General features: G+C 38.5%; 1 protein-coding gene across 4 annotated transcripts in view; it reads right to left on the reverse strand.

Moving 5' to 3' along the window:
• Window positions 1-934: 934 nt before the first annotated feature.
• Window positions 935-22,993, reverse strand: part of LOC136857743 (quinone oxidoreductase-like protein 2 homolog) — a 64,045-nt gene continuing 41,986 nt past the window's right edge. For all 4 annotated transcript variants that reach the window (XM_067136636.2, XM_067136637.2, XM_067136634.2 and 1 more), the window contains one exon: window positions 935-1,334. In XM_067136636.2, coding sequence (XP_066992737.2) covers window positions 1,178-1,334 — 157 coding nt within the window. In that variant the 3' untranslated portion in view covers window positions 935-1,177. The remainder of the gene's footprint in view (window positions 1,335-22,993) is intronic.

The following is a 22,993-nucleotide window of genomic DNA, read 5'->3' on the forward strand; positions in this document are numbered from 1 at the left end:
CTTCGACTCAATTATTTTTTTAACACATTTTTAAGCTATCTTTGTCTTCACGCTAACACCGAATAATGGCTTTAGCTAGGCCGCCTCCTTTTTCTAGCGCTTTTCCCCACATGTGGGGTCACGGTTGTGAACTGTGTTGCACATGTGGAATTGATTCTGTTTTACGGCCAGATGTCCTTCCTGACACCAACCCTAATATGGAGGGATGTAATCACTATTGCGTGTTTCTGTGGTGGTTGGTAGTGTAGTGCGTTGTCAGAATGTGAAGAGGAAAGTGTTGGGACAAACACAAACACCCAGTCCCGGGGCCAGAAGAATTAATCAGAGGCGATTAAAATCCCCGACCAGACCGGGAATCGAACCCGGGACCCTCTGAACCAAAGGCCTCAATGCTGATCATTCAGCTAATGAGTGACTGGATTTAGCTAGGCCTATGCCATATTTTTCTGATTGAAAATTTGCCGGCAATACGTGTTCTAATAGAATGTCATTCTCCCTTCACTATTTCCCCGAGATCCAGTGACGTTACACAGATGCACTGTATAACCTGTTGCCGCAGCTAGCAATGTATAATAAAGAGGCAGACGTTGATTGTCAACGAGTTTTGTGTGCGCGCGAGCGGGCGGTGAACAGAAGCAGCATGGTTATCGTGGTAGCTGCCAGTGGTGTTCATTACTGATGGGTTGCGAATGCAAAACGACGTTTGATTTTTTACACCAGATTCTGGGAAAAAAGCTGTTTTGGATTCGGAAAAATATGATACTTAAAACTTCTGAATAAGCCCTTTATTTTATTATTGTCATTTTACCCAGCCATTTGGTTATCCGACAAAGGGTTCGGTCCCACGCAGGCTGGTTAGGAGGGTATCCAATATGCTTCCGATGCATTATTAGGATAAAATGACCATTCTCAAGCTTTATTTATAGATGGAAGATATTAAACAAATATATGTATATTTATTTTGCATATATGTACAAAATTCTACACTAAGTATCAGTATAGGCGAATGGCATGTTAATGAGACTCAAGTATAATAAATAAATGAATGTAACTAAATTCTGAAATCAAGAATATATAATATAAATTCTGAAACCACCCGATGCTTACATATAACAGGTCTCTCCCTCTCATCAGTATAGCTCTTCAATCTAGCCCAAACAATGTCCACGAGTTTTCGTTAGCCTTCACTGATATTCACCACTATCTTCCCTACTGAAACTACATCCTTAATATGCTGGAATGCCTCGTTCACATGCTCGAGATCAAATTCTTTAGAGATGTATGGGGAAATTAATTCCTGCTCACACATATCCAAAGCATCTTGTACAGCTTGCCTGGAAAATAAAACAATGTCAATGTCAGATATTTTAAGATATAATAAAGCCTTTAGAATTAATTAAAATATTTATAGATATTAGAATGAAGATTGTGATTTCAGCCAATTTACCTTTCATTACAAAGTACTTTCAGTTCTGTAACTGTGATATAAATTTAAGTGCCTTATTTAAAATGTACAAATAAGAACCAAGTATTTTATGTCAAAGTACACAACAGTTTGAGATTTCCTCATCGATAAGCACAAGTAACAATTTTATAAATACAATTTACATTTCATATCATGAGTTAATTTTCTTTTAACACATTCATTGCTGGTGACAAAAGCGCCATAGCATGCTGCGAGCCCCATGCAGCTGACAGTTCTTACATTTTGAACCCTCCAGAGTAAACAAATTACCATACCTTAGAAGTCAATATTTAGTAATTAAAAACCTCCAACTTTTAAGGTTTTGTATGATTATGACTTTAGCTCCTTGGTGAATCATGCAGCAATAAATACAGTAAAACCTCGTTAAGACGTTTCTGTAGAGCACAACAAAAAACTTGTTAAGCAAGAAAACGTACTACTGAACATACGAATAAAAACTATCCAACAAGGATATGAAAACACTAGATACGATTTTTTTCGACATGAAGACATTTTGCATCGTGTATCTGCGGGTACAGTTTAACTATATCTACCATTTCTAAAGATGAGAGGAAAGCATTAAAAGGTGTGAAAAACTTGAGAGAACAAATATGAAAACCTTTTGAGCTGGGGCTTACAAAATAATAAGTGTACTGAAAGGTGTGGAAAAACATCAAACAAAAAAATATGAAAACATATGCACGGGGGCCAATAAAAATATCAAATATAAAAATATCACACTCTTTCTAAAACGAATGTTAGTAGAAGCTTTTTATTTCTGAGCAGTGGGTTATTAAACATTGTTTTCTGGTCACACTCTTAGACAATGAACTGCAGGTTACACTTGACATGTGCGACCAGGAGGAATCAGGGGGAACGACTTTGGCCGCCATTTTAAAAAACTTTGACCAACTGAGTGATCAAGTCGAAACTCGAAGGTGTGAGTTCAACATCTGCGACCTCTGCATGCTTTAAGATGCAGACGTCAGTCCACTTTCTGACAGATTTTAATTTTGTCTTCATTAGTAAGGAATTTTAAGACATTTTTTGCATCATATGCACCACATTAGTCAATTTCACATGATTATGTTCCTAATCCAGATATAGTCTACTGTATATCGCGACAAAGCTTCACTGTACCACTCAACAAAATAAATTTCTAACTTCTGAATGGAATGCAACAGACAAGTACAAATAGGCTCACTGTGTTATTTAGTAAACTTGTTGCTAACCAGCAAGCGAAACTGAATATTCTTGAGACTAACAGCATGCTACTCGAAGGTGTAATTTATCCTGCGAAGTTCAGGTATTCAAAGCCTTTTCCCATAATCACGCAACTGTGGCGAAGATTCTTACCCAAGTTGGAAATCACATTTCTTTCACAAGGGATGACAAATAACATTTTCAGGGCTAGACAAAATGTGATCTTACTAAGCGGTAATAGCAAAAATTCGTGACTCAATAAGCGAGGTATTTTTACATACATTTAATACGATGAGAAAATAGACTTCCAATTTACGATGTGCTAAGTGGGAAAAACGTGTTAATGAGGAATGCACTAACAAGGTTTCACTGTATGTTAATCTGCCTTGCAACAGATATTTTTATTTCATGCACCTGTTCGTTGGATAGTGTTGACATTCTTTCAACTCATCGTCACCATTATCCAGCTGTCAGGGTGCTATGAACGAGTGCTCTCCATTTCTGCATATCTAGGATCTTTTGTTTTCAATCTGTTCCACCCAAGTCTTGTTGCATCCAGTCAGGCACCTCTTTCTCCTTATTCTTTGGATCATAGTCCTTAAGAACATAATTATGTCTACGGGTTGGGGATGCAAATTTCTAGGCTGTATGTGGTAACTGGCAAAAAAAAAAAAAAAAGTAAGTTATAAACTAAAAATCAAGTGAGCTAAGTTTATTTTTAAAAATACAGGCATAATTTGCAGACAACGCATCAGATTATGATCAGATTGAACATAACCTTCAACCCTCAAACATCACCAGACAAGATGTTTCAAAGTGGGATATAAAATCTTAGATGTGAAGCTCCTCCTCCTCTTTCCAGTCTTCTGGGCTGGGTTGTGAAACAAGGACCTCCACAGTTTTTTATCTCCATGACTCCCTTCCTTCCTCCAATATCTCTTCTTTTACTCCTCTGTTTTCTAACTCTCCTTCACTGTATCTTCCCCATTGTCCTCCTCCTATTATTCTTTCCATAAATACTCGTTTTGGAACTATCTTCTTCCCTACTTATCATGTATCCATAACATTCCAGCTTACTGGTCTCTATCTTGTCTTGCAGTTTAAAAAATCCAATTCTCTCTCTGATTTCTATGTTTCTGATTTTATTCCTTTTGACTACCTGGATTCTGCATTCATCATGTTATGTCATTGTCCATGTGCCCATGACATATGTCAAAACTGGTGTGTAATACACTATACCTCTCGCACAATGGTAAAACACACCGGCTTGTTGGATTCTCTTTCCAATTTCTTTGTTATTTTCCCACCTTCCGCAAGTATACTCCCCATACATTTGAAGCTTTTCACAACTTCTAATGGTCTTCTATTTACTTCAATATTCCCCTCTTCCTTCTCTATTATCTCTCGTCATCACTACTGTCCTACTCTTCTCCACACTTATTTTCATTCCCTATTCTTTTATCTCCCTACTCCATAGAGTAAAATGTTCTTGTACTTCTATTTCATCTTCTCCCCATATTACATACCTGCCAACTTTTAGAAATCAAAAATAGGAAGATTTTTTAATTCTTGGATGTCATCACATATATTGCACCACAGTCTAGGTGAAAAAAAGGACAGGATAGAAGGCATACATATCCAGAGTTATAAATGCAAACTGACCATTAAATTAAAAATCCTAAACTAAGAAAACATAAAAATGGTTACAAAAAATGTACCTAATCATTCTCATTTATGATGCATACATACAAATAATATTTATAACCGACACACGCAACAAAATGCATAACAGTTCCATTTATTAGACTGTAAAATGAACGGAAATTTAATTTTATAGGTAACTCTAAACACTTGGCGATAACGTTTATATGTTTTTTTTGCCATAACATGAAGTGAAAATAACAGAAACTGAAACCGACAAAACTCCCTGAAATACATGCAACTCATTAAAATTATGAAGTAAAAATGAATAAAAAAGTACAGAAATATGAAAAACTACCACATACAAAATAGATCAATGTGTCTCATACATTATTAATATACGATTGACAAGGTAGAAAAGCACAGAACCACGAGAAAAAACACGTGGCCTACAACTCCAACGAAACTACACACAGAAACGATGTTAACAGTGTGCAAACCACACAATAACAAATTCATTATTTCGTCTGAGTTGCTAGCACGCGCTAGCCTCTCTTACTTGTATGGCGATTTCCATCCCGAATCCCCAGATTCATGTTCCTTCTGTTCTTTGAATTTGATATTAAGTAATTTAGCAAAATAATACTCCCATTGTTGGAGGATATCCTCTCTGCGTCAAAATTTGTCCTGTATCGGTCCTTACAAATTTTGTATCCACTCTCCTGTTTACTTTGCTTTCAACCAAGCCATACAACACTTTCTTACTTCCTTTAACATCCTCTCGCAAGGTTTCTGTGAAGTTTTCCCAGGCGACGGACAATACACTCACGAAATAAAGCATCAAACAAACACGCTTGAAAATGATGTTGCGTAAATCACACAAGCACTTCTGTTTCTCTTCCTGTACAATCTTCTGACATGCTTTCTTTGCTTCGTGATACTTTTGCCTACTCTTCATAGTTCTGCCTCCTATCCAGTTCCTCCATGCTTTCTGTTTTTCTTTCACTGGATCCTTTACTTTGTTATTTCACCAGGGTGTCTCCTTTTCCTTCTTTTCCTCTGATACAATACCACATGTATCTTCTGCACATTTCACCATTCTTTGGTTGAACCTGGCCCATTCCTCTTCAACACTGCCAAACTCTTTTGATGATGATGATGCTTGTTGTTTAAAGACGCCTAACATCTAGGTCATCGGCCCCTAATGGTACGAAATGAGACGAAATGTTATGACAATTTTAAAAACCATAATCCTCCACTGACCAAATTCAAAAACGTGAGGACGAAGAATGAATGGATGGATATGAAGTTAAAACAATCAGTGGATCCGACCCGCAATGCCCCACATTCCCAGAAACTAGCATTAAATAATAGTATTACTGACCAAGGGACCGAGTCTAAAGCACAATACTGAATCGATGATGCTTGTAGTCGAAACGGGTCCAAAATCCGGGTCATCAGCCCCTCATAATGGTACTCGTCACTAGGAAAATAGAACCATGCTATTTGTCATGTTGCGGTACTAATCAAAAGTAGCGTAGACTCGCAGTGTTCCAAACATTATGGTACTACTCGCAGATAATGAAATTCACACATGTAACACAGACCTATGGTGTTTTGTACACTGCGGCACTATTTACAGCCAACGCAAACCTATGGTGTTCCTCATATAATGGACTAACCACAGACCCCTGCACTATCCCGTGGTGTTCCTCACATAGTGGGCACTAAGCATAGGCAAGGTGTTGCTCATATAGGGGTACGAATCACAGGTACTGTAGAAGCCGGCAATGCACTCTATTGCTTCTAATCACAAACCTATTTGGTATCTAACATAGTGGTACTATGCACAAGTTAAAGCGACCCATGGTGTTCCCCCACGTGGTGGTAGTATTCACAAGTTTCATGGTTCTAACTTGATCATCCCTTGGTCGCCTCTTACAACAGACAGGGGATACCGTGGGTGTATCCGTCTGCATCCCCCACCCACAGGGGGTAACCTCTCTTTTAGGAATTTGTTTCTTTCAATTCTTCTTGGAACATACCTTGTGCTCCCTTTTGTGCATATCTGTCACATCTTCTAATTGTCTGAATTTTGCTCTCTCAACTGAAATCAGTTTGTTTTTGTGCTCCTTGATCTCCATCCTTATGAAGATTTTTTTGGCTATTCTTCTTTCTGAGCCATGTACAGTAAAGTAGCTGGAACGCAAAAATCTGCCTTCGAATTACGTGATTTCGAATTTACCACCAACTCGTAATTCAGAAATGCCAACTCTTGCAGCTTCACAAAATCCCATTACTGCATACAATTAACCTTGATTCACAGTTTAAACCTTTCAAATGCCATGGAAAAAACAATTTCCAAAATGTATCCAACAAGATGCATTTACAGTATTCAAATAATGCATCTGGATAACTCACTGACAATGAAAAAAGAAAAGGCAATTCAAAGACAAGTAGAAATCTATAATTGCTCCCCTGTCTGCTTTATTCATTGGATAACTGTACTGTATGCATTTTAGATGCCTTGTTCTTGCACAGAAAGTATCCGATGCCCTTTAAACATTGTGGCTTATCAGATTTTCCTATAAAGAGGGGAGAAAGTCTCTTGCTTCCGTGTGCATTACAACAGTACAGTGACTATCTGGCACTTCTCTCGTAATTCAGAAATTCCAACCCTTGCTGCGTCACAAAGTATTCTAAGACCCATTAATGCACGCAATTACCTTGATTCTCAGTTTAAACCTTTCAAATACCAGGGAAAACCCTATTTCCGAAATGTATCCAACAAGGTGCATTTACATTACTCAAATAATGTACTTGGATAAAACAATAGCAAACATAACCTTACGCAACGAAGTGGAAAAAACTCGATTCAAAGTAGAAGATAAACTATGCTGGCTCCCAACTATACTGTTTGCATTTTTAGATGCCTTGTACTTTGCACAGAAAGTGTCCTTAAAACATCGTGACTTTTCGAACTTTCCTATGACGAGGGAAGGAAGTCTCCTGCTTCCATGTGCATTGCACCGATTTCCCAGCTGGCCCTTCTCTGCTTCAAAACCGTAAGTTCATTTAGGCTCATCATTTATTTTGTAAATTTTAAAAATGCAGTTTCATCGGCATTGACAATATTGTTCGGTGCGTACGAATTTATGATATGAGCCACGCCTTCTCGCCAACTGTTGGCATTGCCAGTGTTGGCGGATTCTGTTTCCCCCGCACACTGCCTGCTACGTGATATTGTGGCATTCCTTAAAACGCCGAATACAAAAGAATTAAGATTTCACTCGAACTTAGCAGATATGAAGCACACTGTAGACACACCGAAGTGAGTGAAAGTGGGGAAAGTTACCCCTGCACGTTCCGGAAGACTTTCTTTTGTGACGCGGAGAAATTTTGAATTTAAATACTCTGTAAAATACCGATTTTTCCAAAATGTAAGGGCTGTTTTGAATTAAAAGTCTCAATTTCAATAATGGGACATTGTTCTTCGAATGATGCATTATCCGTTTTTTTCGAATTTAAATAACATTCAAAACTGTACCTCATGATTCCGGGAAAAAGAGCTACTTCGAATTAGGCGATATTTTGAATGAACCGATTTTGAATTACCGAGGTTCTATTGTATAGCCTTTTATTAACCCATTCCTCTCAGAAAAATCTAGCAGCAGCTCTCTGGCGTTTTATTTTTGTAAATGAGAACTCCACTAGACTTCCTTCGGCATTACCTCTCAGGTGCATATACTTGGATAAAAACTAGCACTCCACTCTCCAAGCCAAGTCTGATTTTCATGATTCTGTCATTTACCTGGTAGACCTTCTCTAAGTATTGTACTAGGTCTTCTCTCACAATAAAACCTACTCCATTATTACAGTTTGCACCAACACTTCAAAACAACCTAAACCCCTTCCTCAATCTCTACTGTCCCTTTCCTTTCCACTTGGTTTCACTCAATCCCAACAATGCAATATCCTCCTTTTACATGTATTCTATTAGTTCTGTCTCACCGTCATGGGTCAAGACATTTATGGTTGCAATTTTCATTGTTGGTTGCTCACTTTTCACAGCTCCCCCAGGACAAGAACACCAGGAATAGTGTGTCACTTTTGGGAGACGTCCTAACCATTTCCGAGGGCTTGACTCCCTCAATCATTTTATAGGCTATCAGTACGATGGGCTCTCCACACCCAAATGCATTTTATACCTACTGCCAGGATTCTTTCAAGCCACCCCTAACATAGGGAAACAGATGCCTTTTGTAGCCCCCCCCCTTAACATGGAGTGCAGACACTGCTAGTTGGACTTTTATGGTATTACCTCCACCAAGGGACCATCAGCCCTCCGAAAGAGACCAATTTCCCAAAAGCCATTGGCATATTTAGATTGTACTCATTTTTACCTAAGTCCAAGGCTGCCCCTTCCGCTTTCTCCACACCGTACCGAAGTCCATCTTCTCCATTGTAGATGCCGTTTAAGTCTTCACTCATAACCCTGAGCTAGAACCCTTGCCAGATGTTAGACACCGAGTCAGTGTGCTCTGGGACTCGCATACATAGGGGAACCACTCCCTGGGTAGTGCTGCCTCTGATGAGGATCCCTACCTACTACTTCTTCTATAGTCTGTTAAATTAAGTATTTAAATTCTTCTTCTGGGTTGGACCGTGTTTTGTGTACCTTATGTACAGTTTGCCGAAGTTTTGAATTTATTGCAGTATTTTTTTTATTAAGGCAACTGATGTACAACTACTCATTCCAAGGTTATCACTCTCTTCAAGGTCTGGCTCCATGGCTAAATGGTTAGCATGCTGGCCTTTGGTCACAGGATTCCCAGCAGGGTCAGGAATTTTCATCATCATTGGTTAATTTCGCTGGCACGGGGCCTGGGTGTATGTGTCGTCTTCATCATCATTTCATCCTCATTACGACACGCAGGTCGCCTGCGGACGTCAAATCAAAAGATCTGCACCTGGCGAGCCGAATATGCCCTAGGACACTCCCGGCACTAAAAGGCATACGCCATTTCATTTTTACTCTCTTCAGGTAGCTAAAATTAACTATGAAGGTAGTCGTCACCTTGCCTTGTCGTAACTCTCCACCCTCAGGCTTCTATGAGACCCAACAACATCCTTAAAACTTCTGGAACATATCCCTCGTTTAACATTCAAATGAGCAATTTCTTTTACTGTTCTGTAACTTGGAGGTCCTGTGTTTTCAAGGCCAGACCTGAGCACTGGTATTTTGTGTATAACAGGCATCCTAGAATTATGGATTTTGTAGCCTCCTCCTTAATTCGTATCGTTTGGATATTTCTTATTTCTATGGCCTCTCAGAGTTTTCTTTCCAGATTCTGGGACATGAATGCTAAAATCTTTGTTGTATCAAATTACATTTTGTGGGTTGTTTAGGAAGAATGTTTAACTACAGCTGAAATTTCTATCTTGGTTCTCGGTATGATGTTCACATTTCAAAGGTACAACTTGCGACGAAATTAAATTCCCTGTTTACTTTTTCCGTAATTTGTCATTTATTTATAACAAATAGGGAAAGTAACAAAATGGATATCAGCACATTGGTATAGGAGTAGGATGCATGCCTCTTCCCAGAGGCCCCAGGTTTAATTTCCACCCAGTCCAGTGATTTTAATTCTGGACTAAGGGCTGGAATGGGTTTAACTCAGCCTCATGAGACCAAATAAGGAGCTGTGAAATATGAGAGGTAGTAAACTCAACCAAGAAAGTCCAGCAATACGCTGAAGATGTTGTCGTGCTAACCACACGCCACTCCATCATCCATTGACCAAGCATCAGGCAGAGATATATAACTCTTTATCTCTGGGGGCCAACGTCTTCATGTGGATGAGCCTCTAAGGGTGGGTGATGGTCTTGCAATTGGAAAAGTGCCACTGTAACCAGTATGGTTGAGGGCAGCAACCCAATTAGTATCAGCTCTGGGTCGAAGACAAGAATACATTCCCAAGGGTCGGAGACTGGACAGCACTGGGCAGAACTTGCATCAAGCAGTACGGTCAGGGTTCTGTTACTCAGAAGGCAACAGGAGACTGCTATGTAACTACATCCCTACAACATTATTCATGGCCGGAAAACCACTAACCACAGCCCTCAGTCCTGGACAGACCTTAAATGGTCAGAGGATGCTAAGAATCTCCCGGCCAACCTTGAAAATATACACCTGGAATGTCAGGAGTATGTATAAATCGGGAAAGATCCACAATATGATTCATAAAATGAGGCAATTGGAAGTTTATGTTTTGGTCATCAGTGAGATGTGGTGGAAAGGCAGCAGAAAATGAGAGGTGAATGCCTGGAAGGTTTACTACTCTGGAAATTATGAAAGAAATCATCATAACAGTGTGGGATTCATTGTCCACAAATGAATGCTGCTGTCCGTCATCTGCTGTATAACCTGTCAAATTCATCAAGGTGCGCATAAAACCCTTCCCCATTATTATCATCCAAGTTTATGCACTGACTAACAACAAAAATAATAACACAGTGAAGAACCTTTAGTCCTAAATCATAGTAGTTTTCAAATAACATAAAAAGCAATGAGGTAATGCTCATAATGGACGATCTCAATGAAAAAGTAGGCCAAAGCAAATAAGATAATATAGCGAGTCCCTTTGGTCTGGTTGCAGAATCCCAAAACTGGATTGTTTAAGTGCAATTTTGCAGACATGTGAAGTTAATCATCACAAATACTTCAAGTTACCACCCAAAGGCTACATACATGAAAAGCTCCAGCTGACTGTGCTTATAATATGTTGAGAAACAAAACTGATTTTATTCTTATCAATGCACATTTCCAGAAATGTATTTTATTGGCAAAGATATATCCAGACGTAGACATGAATTTGGACCACAATCCGGTACCATGTTGACTTAGAACAAGGCTATAGAAAGAAAAAAGCAGACACTTTGGACACCGTGACTTGACAAAACTCAGGTACAATGAGGTTCAGAGTCAAGTAAGAGAAGCAATAACTAGTATGGTAGTGGCAATAAAATCAGATGATATGCAGCCTGAGGAGTTAAGGAATGCTTTCAGCAAAGTACTTACAAAAGTTAGTGATAAACAGTAGAAGGGAACCATTATTCAGTAAAACTGAACCCCTGAATGACAGAAGAGATACCCTGACTCATGGAACAAAGGAGGAAAATGATGATGATGATAATAATAATAATAATAATAATAATAATAATAATAATAATAATATTTGCTTTATGTCCTACTAACTACTTTTGCGGTTTTCGGAGATGCCAAAGTGCTGTAATTTGGTCCAGCAGGAGTTCTTTTACGTGCCAGTAAATCAACCGACATGAGGCTGACGTATCCGAGCACCTTCAAATACCACCGGGCTGAGCCAGGATCGAACCTGCCAAATTGGGGTCAGAAGGCCAGCGCGTCAACCGCCTGAGCCACTCAGCCCGGTGGAGGAAAATGAAGCTGAAGACAAAGCTTGCTGACTGGCATGACGAGACAGTGTATGACCGTAAATACTGTAGACAAACATGGAAACCTCATCCTAGAAGTGGAGCACAAAACTTTAAAAAATTTAGGAGACACATATCCACAAGCTTTTCAAGGATGAAAATCATCCAGAGCAGCCAGAACTAGGTGCCATTGAAGATCCTGAAATAACCATCTGCAAGTCAGTTGGGCTACCAAACTTGCTCAAAGCGTAAAAGCTGCAGGACTAGAGGGCATCCCTGAGGAAATTTTGAAGGTCATGGAGGCAGAATGCCAAAACATTAATAACAAAGCTGTACAAGAAAGTGTATGATGCAGGCATCTTCCCTGAAGACTGGCTGAGATTGATTACCTTGCCAAAGAAAGTGAATGCCAAAAGATGCAGCAACTTTAGAACAATCAGTAATATGAATCACACCTTGAAAGTATTTCTCAAACTTATTCACGGTCAAATTTAACAGAGATGTGAGGAAAATGTGGGCAGGAACATCAACTGCGATATGTATGCCTGTTTCTTGGACTACTCCAAGGCCTTTGATAGGTGTCTTCACTACAAAATGATCAAAGTGCATAAGAGCACAGGGGTAGATGGAAAACACACCTGTATAATCCAAAACACTACCAGGGGCAAGAAGAGACTGTGCACATTGAGAACAAGCTCATGGAGCCAGTCACAATTAGTAAATGCATGTGACAGGGGCATGTGTTGTCACCACTGCTGTTTAACCTATACTCTAAGAAGATCTTTAGAGAAGCGCTTCACAATTTCTATGACAGAATAAAGATGAGTGGTGACAACAATACAGGGTCTACAGACAACACTGTTCTCATTACTGACAGTGATGAGGTACCGCAAAATCTCTTAGATAAGTTGTGCCATGCCAGCTTCCAATGAAGCCTTGATATTAATGTAAAAGACTTACTGTATTTACTCTCGTATTAGACCCCTTCTTTCCCCACTTTTACAGCAAAAAATAATAAAGGGGGGTCCAATATGCGATAACTAGAGTTTGTGATTTTTAGCATTTGCGATAAATGCGAAATATGCCGATACTTTGTCAGTGTATGTGCCTTCATCTTATATGACCCGTACGGGTGGTTTTTAGCGGTTTCGAATTCGCGATAAAATGCGAAATTGGTTCAAAATGCGAAATTATACAATTTATGCGAAATAGGTGCGAAACTGTCAGTTTTATACGAAATAAACATATATATTTGTAAAAACGATGCATTTTTCCTTAAAAATAAGATATAAATGTTGTTATTTATTTCAGGAGAAATAATTATTACGGCGCCCATTGCGATCGTAAAGCGGTAACATGCTTTGACGGACACTTCCGTCTTGGTGCACGGAACATCTATAAGTTCAGTATTGCAGTTAGCTGGTTGCAGCTTAACCGATTGATGTCAGATGATACCTGAAGCTATTTTCTTTGTGTAAATAGTAACTCTGAGCTGAAATACGGAAAATTAAAAGCACCTCATTTTGCCGCTCGTTGTAAACAATCATGGCGGCATCCAAGCGCGGCATGGATGAGTTTATTCGTAACTGGTTGAAAATAGTGATGTTGAAAGTGGAAAAGATTCTCTGGAGAGTGAAAATACTTCTTCTTCTTCTTCAAATGACAGTAACGAAAGTGATTCCGATTTCAGTTCCGAGATGATAGTGCCAATTGAAACTACGTGACAAAACCAGAATGCAACAAGAGCGAGTGAGAACTCTAGTTTTCCTTTTTTTTTTTTTTTTTTTTACGTCGCACCGACAAGATAGATTTTACAGCGACGATGGGACAGGAAAGGCCTAGGAATGGGAAGGAAGCGGCCGTGGCCTTAATTACGGTACAGTCCCTGCACTTGCGTGGTGTGAAAATGGGAAACCATGGAAAATCATCTTCAGGGCTGCCGACAGTGGGGTTCGAACCCACTATCTCCCGGATGCGAACTCACAGCTGCGCGCTCCTAACCGCACGGCCAACTCGCCCGTTGAGAAGTCTAGTAAAATGATACTTGGAATTATGATCTTGGTGACAATAAGCCTCTTTCTGTAACATGTAAACCAGTTTTTGAAATTCACTCTATAGTGAGGAGGAGGTTGGGTAATAATCCAAAAGAAATGGACGTAGTGAATGAATTTCTAACCCCACAGTTCTGGAATCACATTACTAAGGAAACCAATGCCTATGCCTCTACATTTCTTGCCAATTTATCTGCTTACCTTGAAACCAGTAATACTTACGAAAAAAAACATTGGTTTCCCGTTACTATAGACGAGCTAAAAGCTCACTTTGCTTTGTGTATTCTTATGTAGCCTATGTGATTAATCAAATTTATGTTAAAGTGACGAAAAAATAAATAGTTTGTAAGGGAATATTTCCTTTCATAAGTAATGGCAGGCCAAAGGGTTATATCATTCAATGTGTGGAATTTCTTTCACTGGCTAAAGAGCACTGCAAAGACCAGTCAATCAAACAGCAAATACACTTTCAAGCACCACGTTCATTCTCTTTGTGTGTTGACCCTTGATCTTAGTCCGTTATTCTTGACATTGGTGTTGCGTAGTAGTTCTGTTTAAAAGTACGGTAGCGATTTATTTTATTGTCTGTTAGCCATGGGTAGAAGCGAAGTGACGATCAAACAGCATGCCGAAAGTCACAAATCGGGACATTTTTATGCAAGGATACTGATGGCCTATATTGATGTGCCGACTCTGCAATCAAAAACTTGAAGAAGAAAAAAATATTTTGCAGGCCTTCCTTTGCCTTGGCAACACCTCTGTGCATTTGGGCTTCTACGAACAGTGTCGATGTAGAGTTTTCTTAGCAAGTAAAACATAATTGTAACTGATAGGCGGTCTCAAATGAAGGACACCTTTTAAACAATTGGCATGTTGTACTTAAATCATCATTGAAATTCCTCTGCCTTGTAGGTGTGTTGTACTGTGCTAAATAAATACGTTCAGAATAGTATTTTTCACTTTGAAATTCTGTTTGTAAATTTGAAAATAAGCATATTCCTGTGTGTTCGTTAATACTTCTTGCAGTCTTATGTTGATGTTTGTCTTATTTTCCATAGTGAATTCAAAACTGCATGACGAGCAATGTGTGATTAAGCAGTGTGATTTTACTCCCAACTGTTGTGTGTGCAGTTTAGCAAATTATGTCTATTTTTAACCAATTTGCTACAAAACGCTAAATTTGAGAAGTTTAGATGCTACAAAACGCTAAATTTGAAAATCAAAATGCTAAATCTCTGATTTTTAAATGCTATAAACCACGAACTCTAGCGATAACCTCAAAATTTTGTGCAGCGAACACATGACTTCTACGTTATAAAGAGCTATAAATTGTACTTGTAAACATTCTATACTATTATTTAACAAACTTAGAATGTTTTTAAGTTATACTGGCTATTTTCGTCAGAAGGCAGTGTTTCTAAACGTAAAAGGACAAAAAATGGTGAACAGGACTTTAAGGCCTACGGTACCTACATATAAAAGTCAGTTTTAGTTACTCATATCACGTCACTCGTTACATCTCATTAATTCCTCTGGTGAGGTTGACGTCAGGAAGGGCATACGGTCGTAAAAACTCTCTACGAAGATTCGTCTCACTTCATACTCGATCCCGTAGAAGAAAGGGATAAGGGTATCGTGTTATATAATTAAATATTGATACAAAAGAACTTAATGGCCAGTCATGTGTCTCTGTCAGTTCAGCAGTAGGCCTACCACACAGTAAACCTGATCACTGCTTTAATTTGAATTATCGCCTTGCGCTGCCAACTTCCCTGCCTTGCTGCCGGCGTGTTGGCATTCTAAGCGACATCATCTTCACTGCTATCTCTCGTCAGTCGCGTCAGCCATGCTTCATTCTCTTTGAGCCATGCACTGCAATCAAGAGCATACGAGGCCCCGTCTTTTTGAACCTCTTAAAAATAATTTCGTTCCCGACTATAGAGTCTAAACAGTGTAAATCTATTCCCAGATGGTCTCTGATATTCCCAGTTAGTGTATGTAGCAGAAGCCATTCCTTCCGAATAAAGCCGTACTGTAGAAGGCATGCCAAACCATCAGCTGATAACTATGTTATGAGTTATGAGTTGTACTTCCGAATGTAATACATAGTAACTGGAAACATCCTTTTGATAACTGCGGCTGTTGAAACACAGACCCTTATTTTTTAGTATATTTCATGCTTGTTCTCTACATTTATCATATCAGGATTTGCGTAAACAGCTGTCCATGAGATAAGACAGACCACATTGTTAAGATTAGGTATATTATCGCCCTGATAGTGCCAAAAGTTCGACTGAAAAAATAAAAATAATTAACAGGAAAATATACTGCATTTATGGACATCTACAGGTGTTTTGTTTTTTTTTTTTTTTTGCTAGGGGCTTTACGTCGCGCCATCTACAGGTGTGGCGGTAATGAGTTTTATTATCATAATGTTTAATTGTGCGCTATGTCTTCCGGTATGGGCTATATCAAATTTGTTACTTTCATTGACCTGTCTCAGTCTCATCCTTGGCTTTGACAATATGAAAGTGACAGGTATGAGCAATGCTAGTAATACCATTCCTTATGCCGCCAGTCCCTGTTATGAATGGTGTGAAGATATCGCTCATAGGATCGGCTGGTGCATGCATTTCAGTGGGCTTGGCAGACTGATATGTAATAGCAGCGGCTGGCTCGGTGAAGAAAGCAACGAGAAACTACCTCACTCCTCATTTCCCTAGTACGCCTCTTCAGTGACGCCTAGGCTACTCATGACAGCTGCTGGCGGAGCTGCAGAGGATCAAACCAGCCTTCGGGCTGAATACCCAACATACATACGTTTAATTTTGTACGTTCGTTGTCTCTTTTTATTGACGCATACCCCAGTATGTTTTGTTTGGCGTCTCCGAAAATCGTTTAAAATACGTCAGGACATAAAATTATTATTATCATCATTATTATTATTATTATTATTATTATTATTATTATTATTATTATTATTATTGTGCCCGTTCGCATCTCGCAGACCAACAACAAAATGGCGGCGTAGGAAGGTATGGCCCATGCGATCTACTAAGGCAATGAACTTCGTATCAATGCAACGTATAGGAGGCTATGTACGTCACGGAAAGGATAGGTTTCGAAGACACTGGAGAACAGTAGAGGCTCATTTGAATTGTTTTAAAAAAAAATATAGCAGCGGGTGAATTGTTTAACGAGACTCTAAAAAATTACTTTCATCTAGACAAGACGCAGATGCGAGCAGATCTACATATTCCAAGAATAGATTTGCCTACTGAAGAAGAATATTAATTATATATATTCGCGACAGCATATAATTAAAGTATTCATCGTTGTATGCCAGTAGATGAGCCGAGAAAAAAATATAAATATATAAATTTTGGTGATATACGACGGATTCGGAATATCAAGTAGCAACGTAACGATCGAAAGAATCGGAATTCACCATTGTGAAATATTTAATAACTACACACGAGAAGAATATAACTACCGTAGCAGTAAAAAATAATTATTATTTACGGAGAAAACTTTTTACAGAAAGAAAAACTTTAACGATTATTTTAAATAACAGAAAATGCAGAATATCATGACTAATTACTGCGCACAGGGAATTCTTTTCATTGTCAACAGATACGTGATGATGACTGTCTGCTAATTCATCAAGATGGACCGAACTGGGGATATGTACTGTCGAATCAGATGACCAGGCGGAGATTATTGGACAGACCAACCAGTGGAGACGATGACGTTGGATGAGCATCGGCCAGCCGAAAGACCGGATGATACGAAGTGGTCTGACGAGCTATGTAACCAGCAGATGACCGCGAATGTCCAGTTCAGACAGAGATCCAGTTCCAATCTGAGGGTCTAGCAGCAAGTGAAGGACGGAGCAACCACCAGACCAGATGTAGCAACTGACGAGCTAAGTCCATACTTTTCTATAGTAGAGTAGTTTCTTGCAATCTGCACCCTCAATCTATTTTGGCATGTGCTGAGAGTTTGGTGATTTATGAAGTAATTAAGAACGCGTGTGTAATATAAGTAATGTGTGAAATACTTAAGATTTTAAAATTAGATGGAAGTGATGAATTAGAATGACAATATGACATATACTAGATACTGCACTAGCACATCGACAGTGGAAATAATATCCGATAAGAGAAAGGTATGTTATTTGAGTAGAGCTAGAATCAATGAGTCTAAGTTACAAGTAAAGGTTCGATTAATCTCGTTTTACCTGAGTATAGTTTACGTCACGAATTACCTGCGCAATACGATGATCATTGACAAATTAAGTATTCCTTTCGTCAGAGAAAGAGGGCATATGAATTCATACTACTGTTATTAAAAATAGAGGTTATTGACTGCGTATTTTGCTAAGCAATTCTTGAATAATTGGCATATGGTTTCGGAGTTATGGCTATATGCATGCGGCTAAATGGAAGCCGAGAGGATGATAAAGTATCGACGGTAGTGTATTGAAATGTGATTATATATTGATGAATGGTTTAAGTGAAGAGATTTAATTATGTTCTACGGGAAGTGTAAGAATTGCAATTTGACGTGTTAATGATTTATTAGTAATATTAGGTGAGTTTCTATGCCATGTTGAAATATACGTCAAGAAGAGAATTCCGCGCAGATGACCATTTCAAGGTAAGGTAAACATGAATTATGTAGAATTGTGTATCGTGACAGTGATATTGTGTTTGACTTGGGTGAATAACAGGTACTGCGTAAGAGAAAGTGTTCTTATATATGATACAATAGACTCATGATTGATTATATATCTAGTATTTCGTGGAGCGGTGATCTTACAGGTTGATATGAAATACTTGCATTCTATACTATCCATACACGTTCAGTAGCACGTATATAAATGAAATATTGAGACAGTGCAGATTATAAGAGTACATTGAGCCACTAATAGATGAGTGTGTAGATTGGAAACTATTCGAAGAGTTACTTAGATATTTTTTTATTTCTACTCAGATAAATATGATTTTAACTCAGTATATAAAAATGAAGAATATTACAATGGTTAGTTAGGAGCCAGATATCGTAGGCACGAGGGTGGTATTGCTTTAGCTCGTAAGTCGTTACTTGTTCACACTAGAAAGATATTACCTAACACTCGGAGTTCAAACCTATGAAAGACTTTAACTTAAGAATGGAAGGACGGTGAACACTGCCACAATTTAATACACGCGAAAGTGTATACTTGGGAAACATGTCTCATATGTTGAGAGGATAACTTTAATAATTAACAGAGCAGTATTTACAATATGAAAATTTTATTTGATTCCTTGAATGCTCAATGATCGCAAATATTAAAAAAAAAAAAAAAAAAAAATGTAATACTTTCGGAACATGGCTACGAAGGTTCACATATGTATTTATTGGAATTTGAACTTATAAATGAGAGAATGTTAGCATTTTTTTTAAGGTTCCACTATTTTATCTTAAATGAGCCAGCGCTGACTCTAACTTATTTTCAAATGATGAGATAACACGGAATTAATACTACCCAGATTTCACTATATCTCGAACATTAATTTTTTGTCAATAAATAATCTTATATATTTTCTTTAGTATGTGACTGAGTTATGATTTCTGTTCTGGTAACGTTTAGAGTTAAGTTAGTTGTTAAGTTTTCTAGATGTAAGCAATCGACAAGTTCTTACAAACGAAATGCGAGATGATTTCTAGATATCGGTCGTCATTCTTGTGGATATTGATACTCCCATCACGAGTACCCCAGCGGCTAATTTCTCTTCCGAAACCACGTTAAATAATTACATATAAAATCTCAGATTTTATGGGCGGAAAAAGGATACCCTGAGAAGAATTAATGAGCTACCGGGATAATCTTGCACTGACCGTTGCAAGAGCGGGTGCATTATTATTATTTGTTAGGTACGTTGGCGAGTACGTTGGATAGCTTTTATCACATTTTAAACTTACTTTTCTCCAAATATATACCTATAATGGCCCGAGTTACGAGATATTAAACGACCATGTTGTTAATGATCTCACCTGCTGTATAAATAGCAACAACCGCGAATATTTCTGAACTAAAGTAAACTCGTTTCCCCATCCCGAAGTGATACAGCTCTTTTTAGACACACGCCCAGTGGAGGGGAGTTACAGGTACCGCTTTTACCGCATATCAGCCTTCCTGTCATTCGTAAATCTCTGGCAGTACGGTACCGGGAATCGAAGTCAGAACCCCGAAAACAGCAACTAATTGTGCTAGCCATTACGCTGGCAGATATTAACTACAAAACACAGACATAAAGCACGACTGATGCATGCTTGCAATGTGCAGGTTGGATACGAAGCTAGGCCTATTCATCTATTTGTGCGACGTCGTCAGAGCTGCAGCAGACCTACGCTACGAGGCGGATATTTCTTAACTACGAAACACAGATGTACTGCATGGATTCAACGCGATTTTCATTGCGTAGGTCGTACGGACGAAACTATTTACAAATTTGTGCGATGTCATCAGAGCTGCAATAAGACTTGTACCCGCTTCGAAGCGGAATCGTCATCGTTGGGGGTCTTATAGGCAAGATTTATTTTTTTTATTTTTGTCTCGAAAAACCAGGGGAGGTCTAATACGCGAGGGGGTCTAATACACGAATAAATACGGTAATACAAGGTCATCAGCAAGAATGAAGTGTCACTTGGTATTCTCAAGGCTAATGGTCCACTGTTGAGAGAGTAACTAGATCCACCTATTTGTCTCAAATGGTGTCTGAGGAGCTCTTCAGGTGGCTGTATCAAAAGCCATGATTATCACCGATATATACAACAGATAAGGCACCAGGAAAAAGAATAGAAACAATATATATCTATATTTAGCCCTAGTTTGCAGTTTAATTGTATCAATATACTAGCTGCTGCTCATATTGACAAGAAAATCATTATGTATGTGTACTGTTAGTCTCTTCTCATTAACATGGGACCATTAGACCATAAGATGGGCCTTTGGAACCATATATTGGTTTACCGTCTTGATTTTTCAAATTTTCATGTTTGTAGGTAGGTATGCTGGATAGAGAAGGCATCTTTGTTTTTATTGGTAGGTATGTTGGATAGAATACACACCTTCAAATCCAAATTCAGGTTATGCACACATTTTAGCAATATGAAAGGCCAAAACACTGAAATATATCACATTCATATTTCTTCCTGCTATCTTGAAGTAATATTCCTAAAATGATTGCTATGATCATCAGTTTTCAGACTCTTGATGGGTGTCAGCTATTCCAGAACTTCTGTACAAACAACATTAGATATCCTATCCTGGGGAATCGGGTGTGTGAACACAGTGAGATGACTCTGCAGCGCACAACATAGAAATGATTGTGAGAGAAACATCCTCTACTGTTTTAACCCAGCAGTAGAACAGCTTAGGCTTGCTCAATTGGATACAACCATACACAACAAACTAAAATACTAGGCCTATTGGTAGAAGAGGAACATGCACAGGTTTGATACAGTAACGAACAATTTACCTTCACTCACTGTCTCCATAGAAAAACTTATGAATTAACCTTAGAACTGGCAACTGTCGAATATTCGATACTTTGGTCTCTGCTGTAGTGGCACTGTTGAATATTGGACACGTTTGTATTTCTGTTTGTAATTTTCTCATTTCTTAAACAGATGTCATGCAGTCTACTTCTTGTCATTCTTTATGTTCACAGCAGCCATGAGAGTTCAGTTTCATTCATATTTATAACCTCTTTGGGCATAATTTCACAGAAATAAACTAGTGCAGTTTTCCAACCATCTGTTTGAGCGCCACTGCTGCAGTGTTTGTAAACAAACCTTCACGGGCTCTGATTTGCTATTCTATTTCACTTTATTTTGAAGTTTTCCGTTCAGTGCAAGTTACCTAAGATGTTTCTGCAGGGGACAAGGAAAAAGAATGTGTTAAGTGAGAAAACATACCAATAAATATACGAATAAAAACTATCCAACAGGGATATGGAAGCACTAGACACGACTTTTTCCAAAATGAGGGCATTTTACGTCATGTATCCGTGGGTACAGTGAAAACTATAGGCCTATCTATCATTTCTAAAGATGAGAGGAAAGTATTAAAAGGTGTAAAAAACAAGAGAGAACAAATATGAAAACCTTTTCTGCTGGGGATTATAAAACACCACTACACTGAAAGGTGTGAAAACACCAGACGACAAATATGAAAACATGTGCACAGGGGCCAACAAAAATATCGAAGTATTATTGAGATCACGCTCTTTCTGAAACAAATATTAGTAGGAGCCTTTTATTTTGGAGCACTGAGTTATTAAGCATTTTTTGATCACACTCTTTGACGACGAATTAGAGGTTACACTTGACCTTGTGCAACTGCAAGGAATGACTTTGGCCACCATTTTGAATCAAACAAAACTTCGACCAACTTGAGCGATCAAGTCGAAACTCAAAAGTGCAAGTTTCAACATTCGCGACCTCTGCACGCTTATGCCAGTCCACTTTGACAGATTTTAAATCTGTCTTCATTATTAACGATTTTGATGATGATGATGCTTGTTTTAAGGGGCCTAACATCGAAGGATATTTTCTGTGTCCATATCACAAGACAAATATGCACCATGCTAGTCAATTTCACATAATTATGTTCCTAATCCAGATATAGGCTACCTTATCATGCAACAAATATTCGCTACATTTCACTGTACTACTCAACACAAAATACATTTTTACCTTCTGAATGGAATGCAAAATACCAGCACAAAAAGGCTCACTCTGCTATTCAGCAATCTCGTTGCTAACCGGCAAGCAAAACTTAACATTCCTGAGGCTAACGGCTTGCTCCCCGAAAGTGCAAGTTATCCTTTGAAGTACAGCAAGGCCTTTTCCTATAATCACATAACTGTGGTAATGGCTCCTACCAGAGTTGGAAATCACGTTTCTTTCAGAAGGGATGAAAAATACAGCATCATTTTCAGGTAATAGTAATAGCAGTAATAGCGAAAATTCATGACATGATAAGCGAGGTATTCTTTATATAGATTTAATATGATGAGAATCAGGATTTTGAATTTATGACATGCTAAGGGGGAAAAATACAGTATCATGAGGAACGTGCTAACGAGGTTTCACTCTATATTGTTATTTGATTGATTATATACAATTT

The sequence above is a fragment of the Anabrus simplex genome, chromosome 1 (genome assembly GCF_040414725.1).
Source record: "Anabrus simplex isolate iqAnaSimp1 chromosome 1, ASM4041472v1, whole genome shotgun sequence".
Lineage (NCBI taxonomy): Eukaryota > Metazoa > Arthropoda > Insecta > Orthoptera > Tettigoniidae > Anabrus > Anabrus simplex.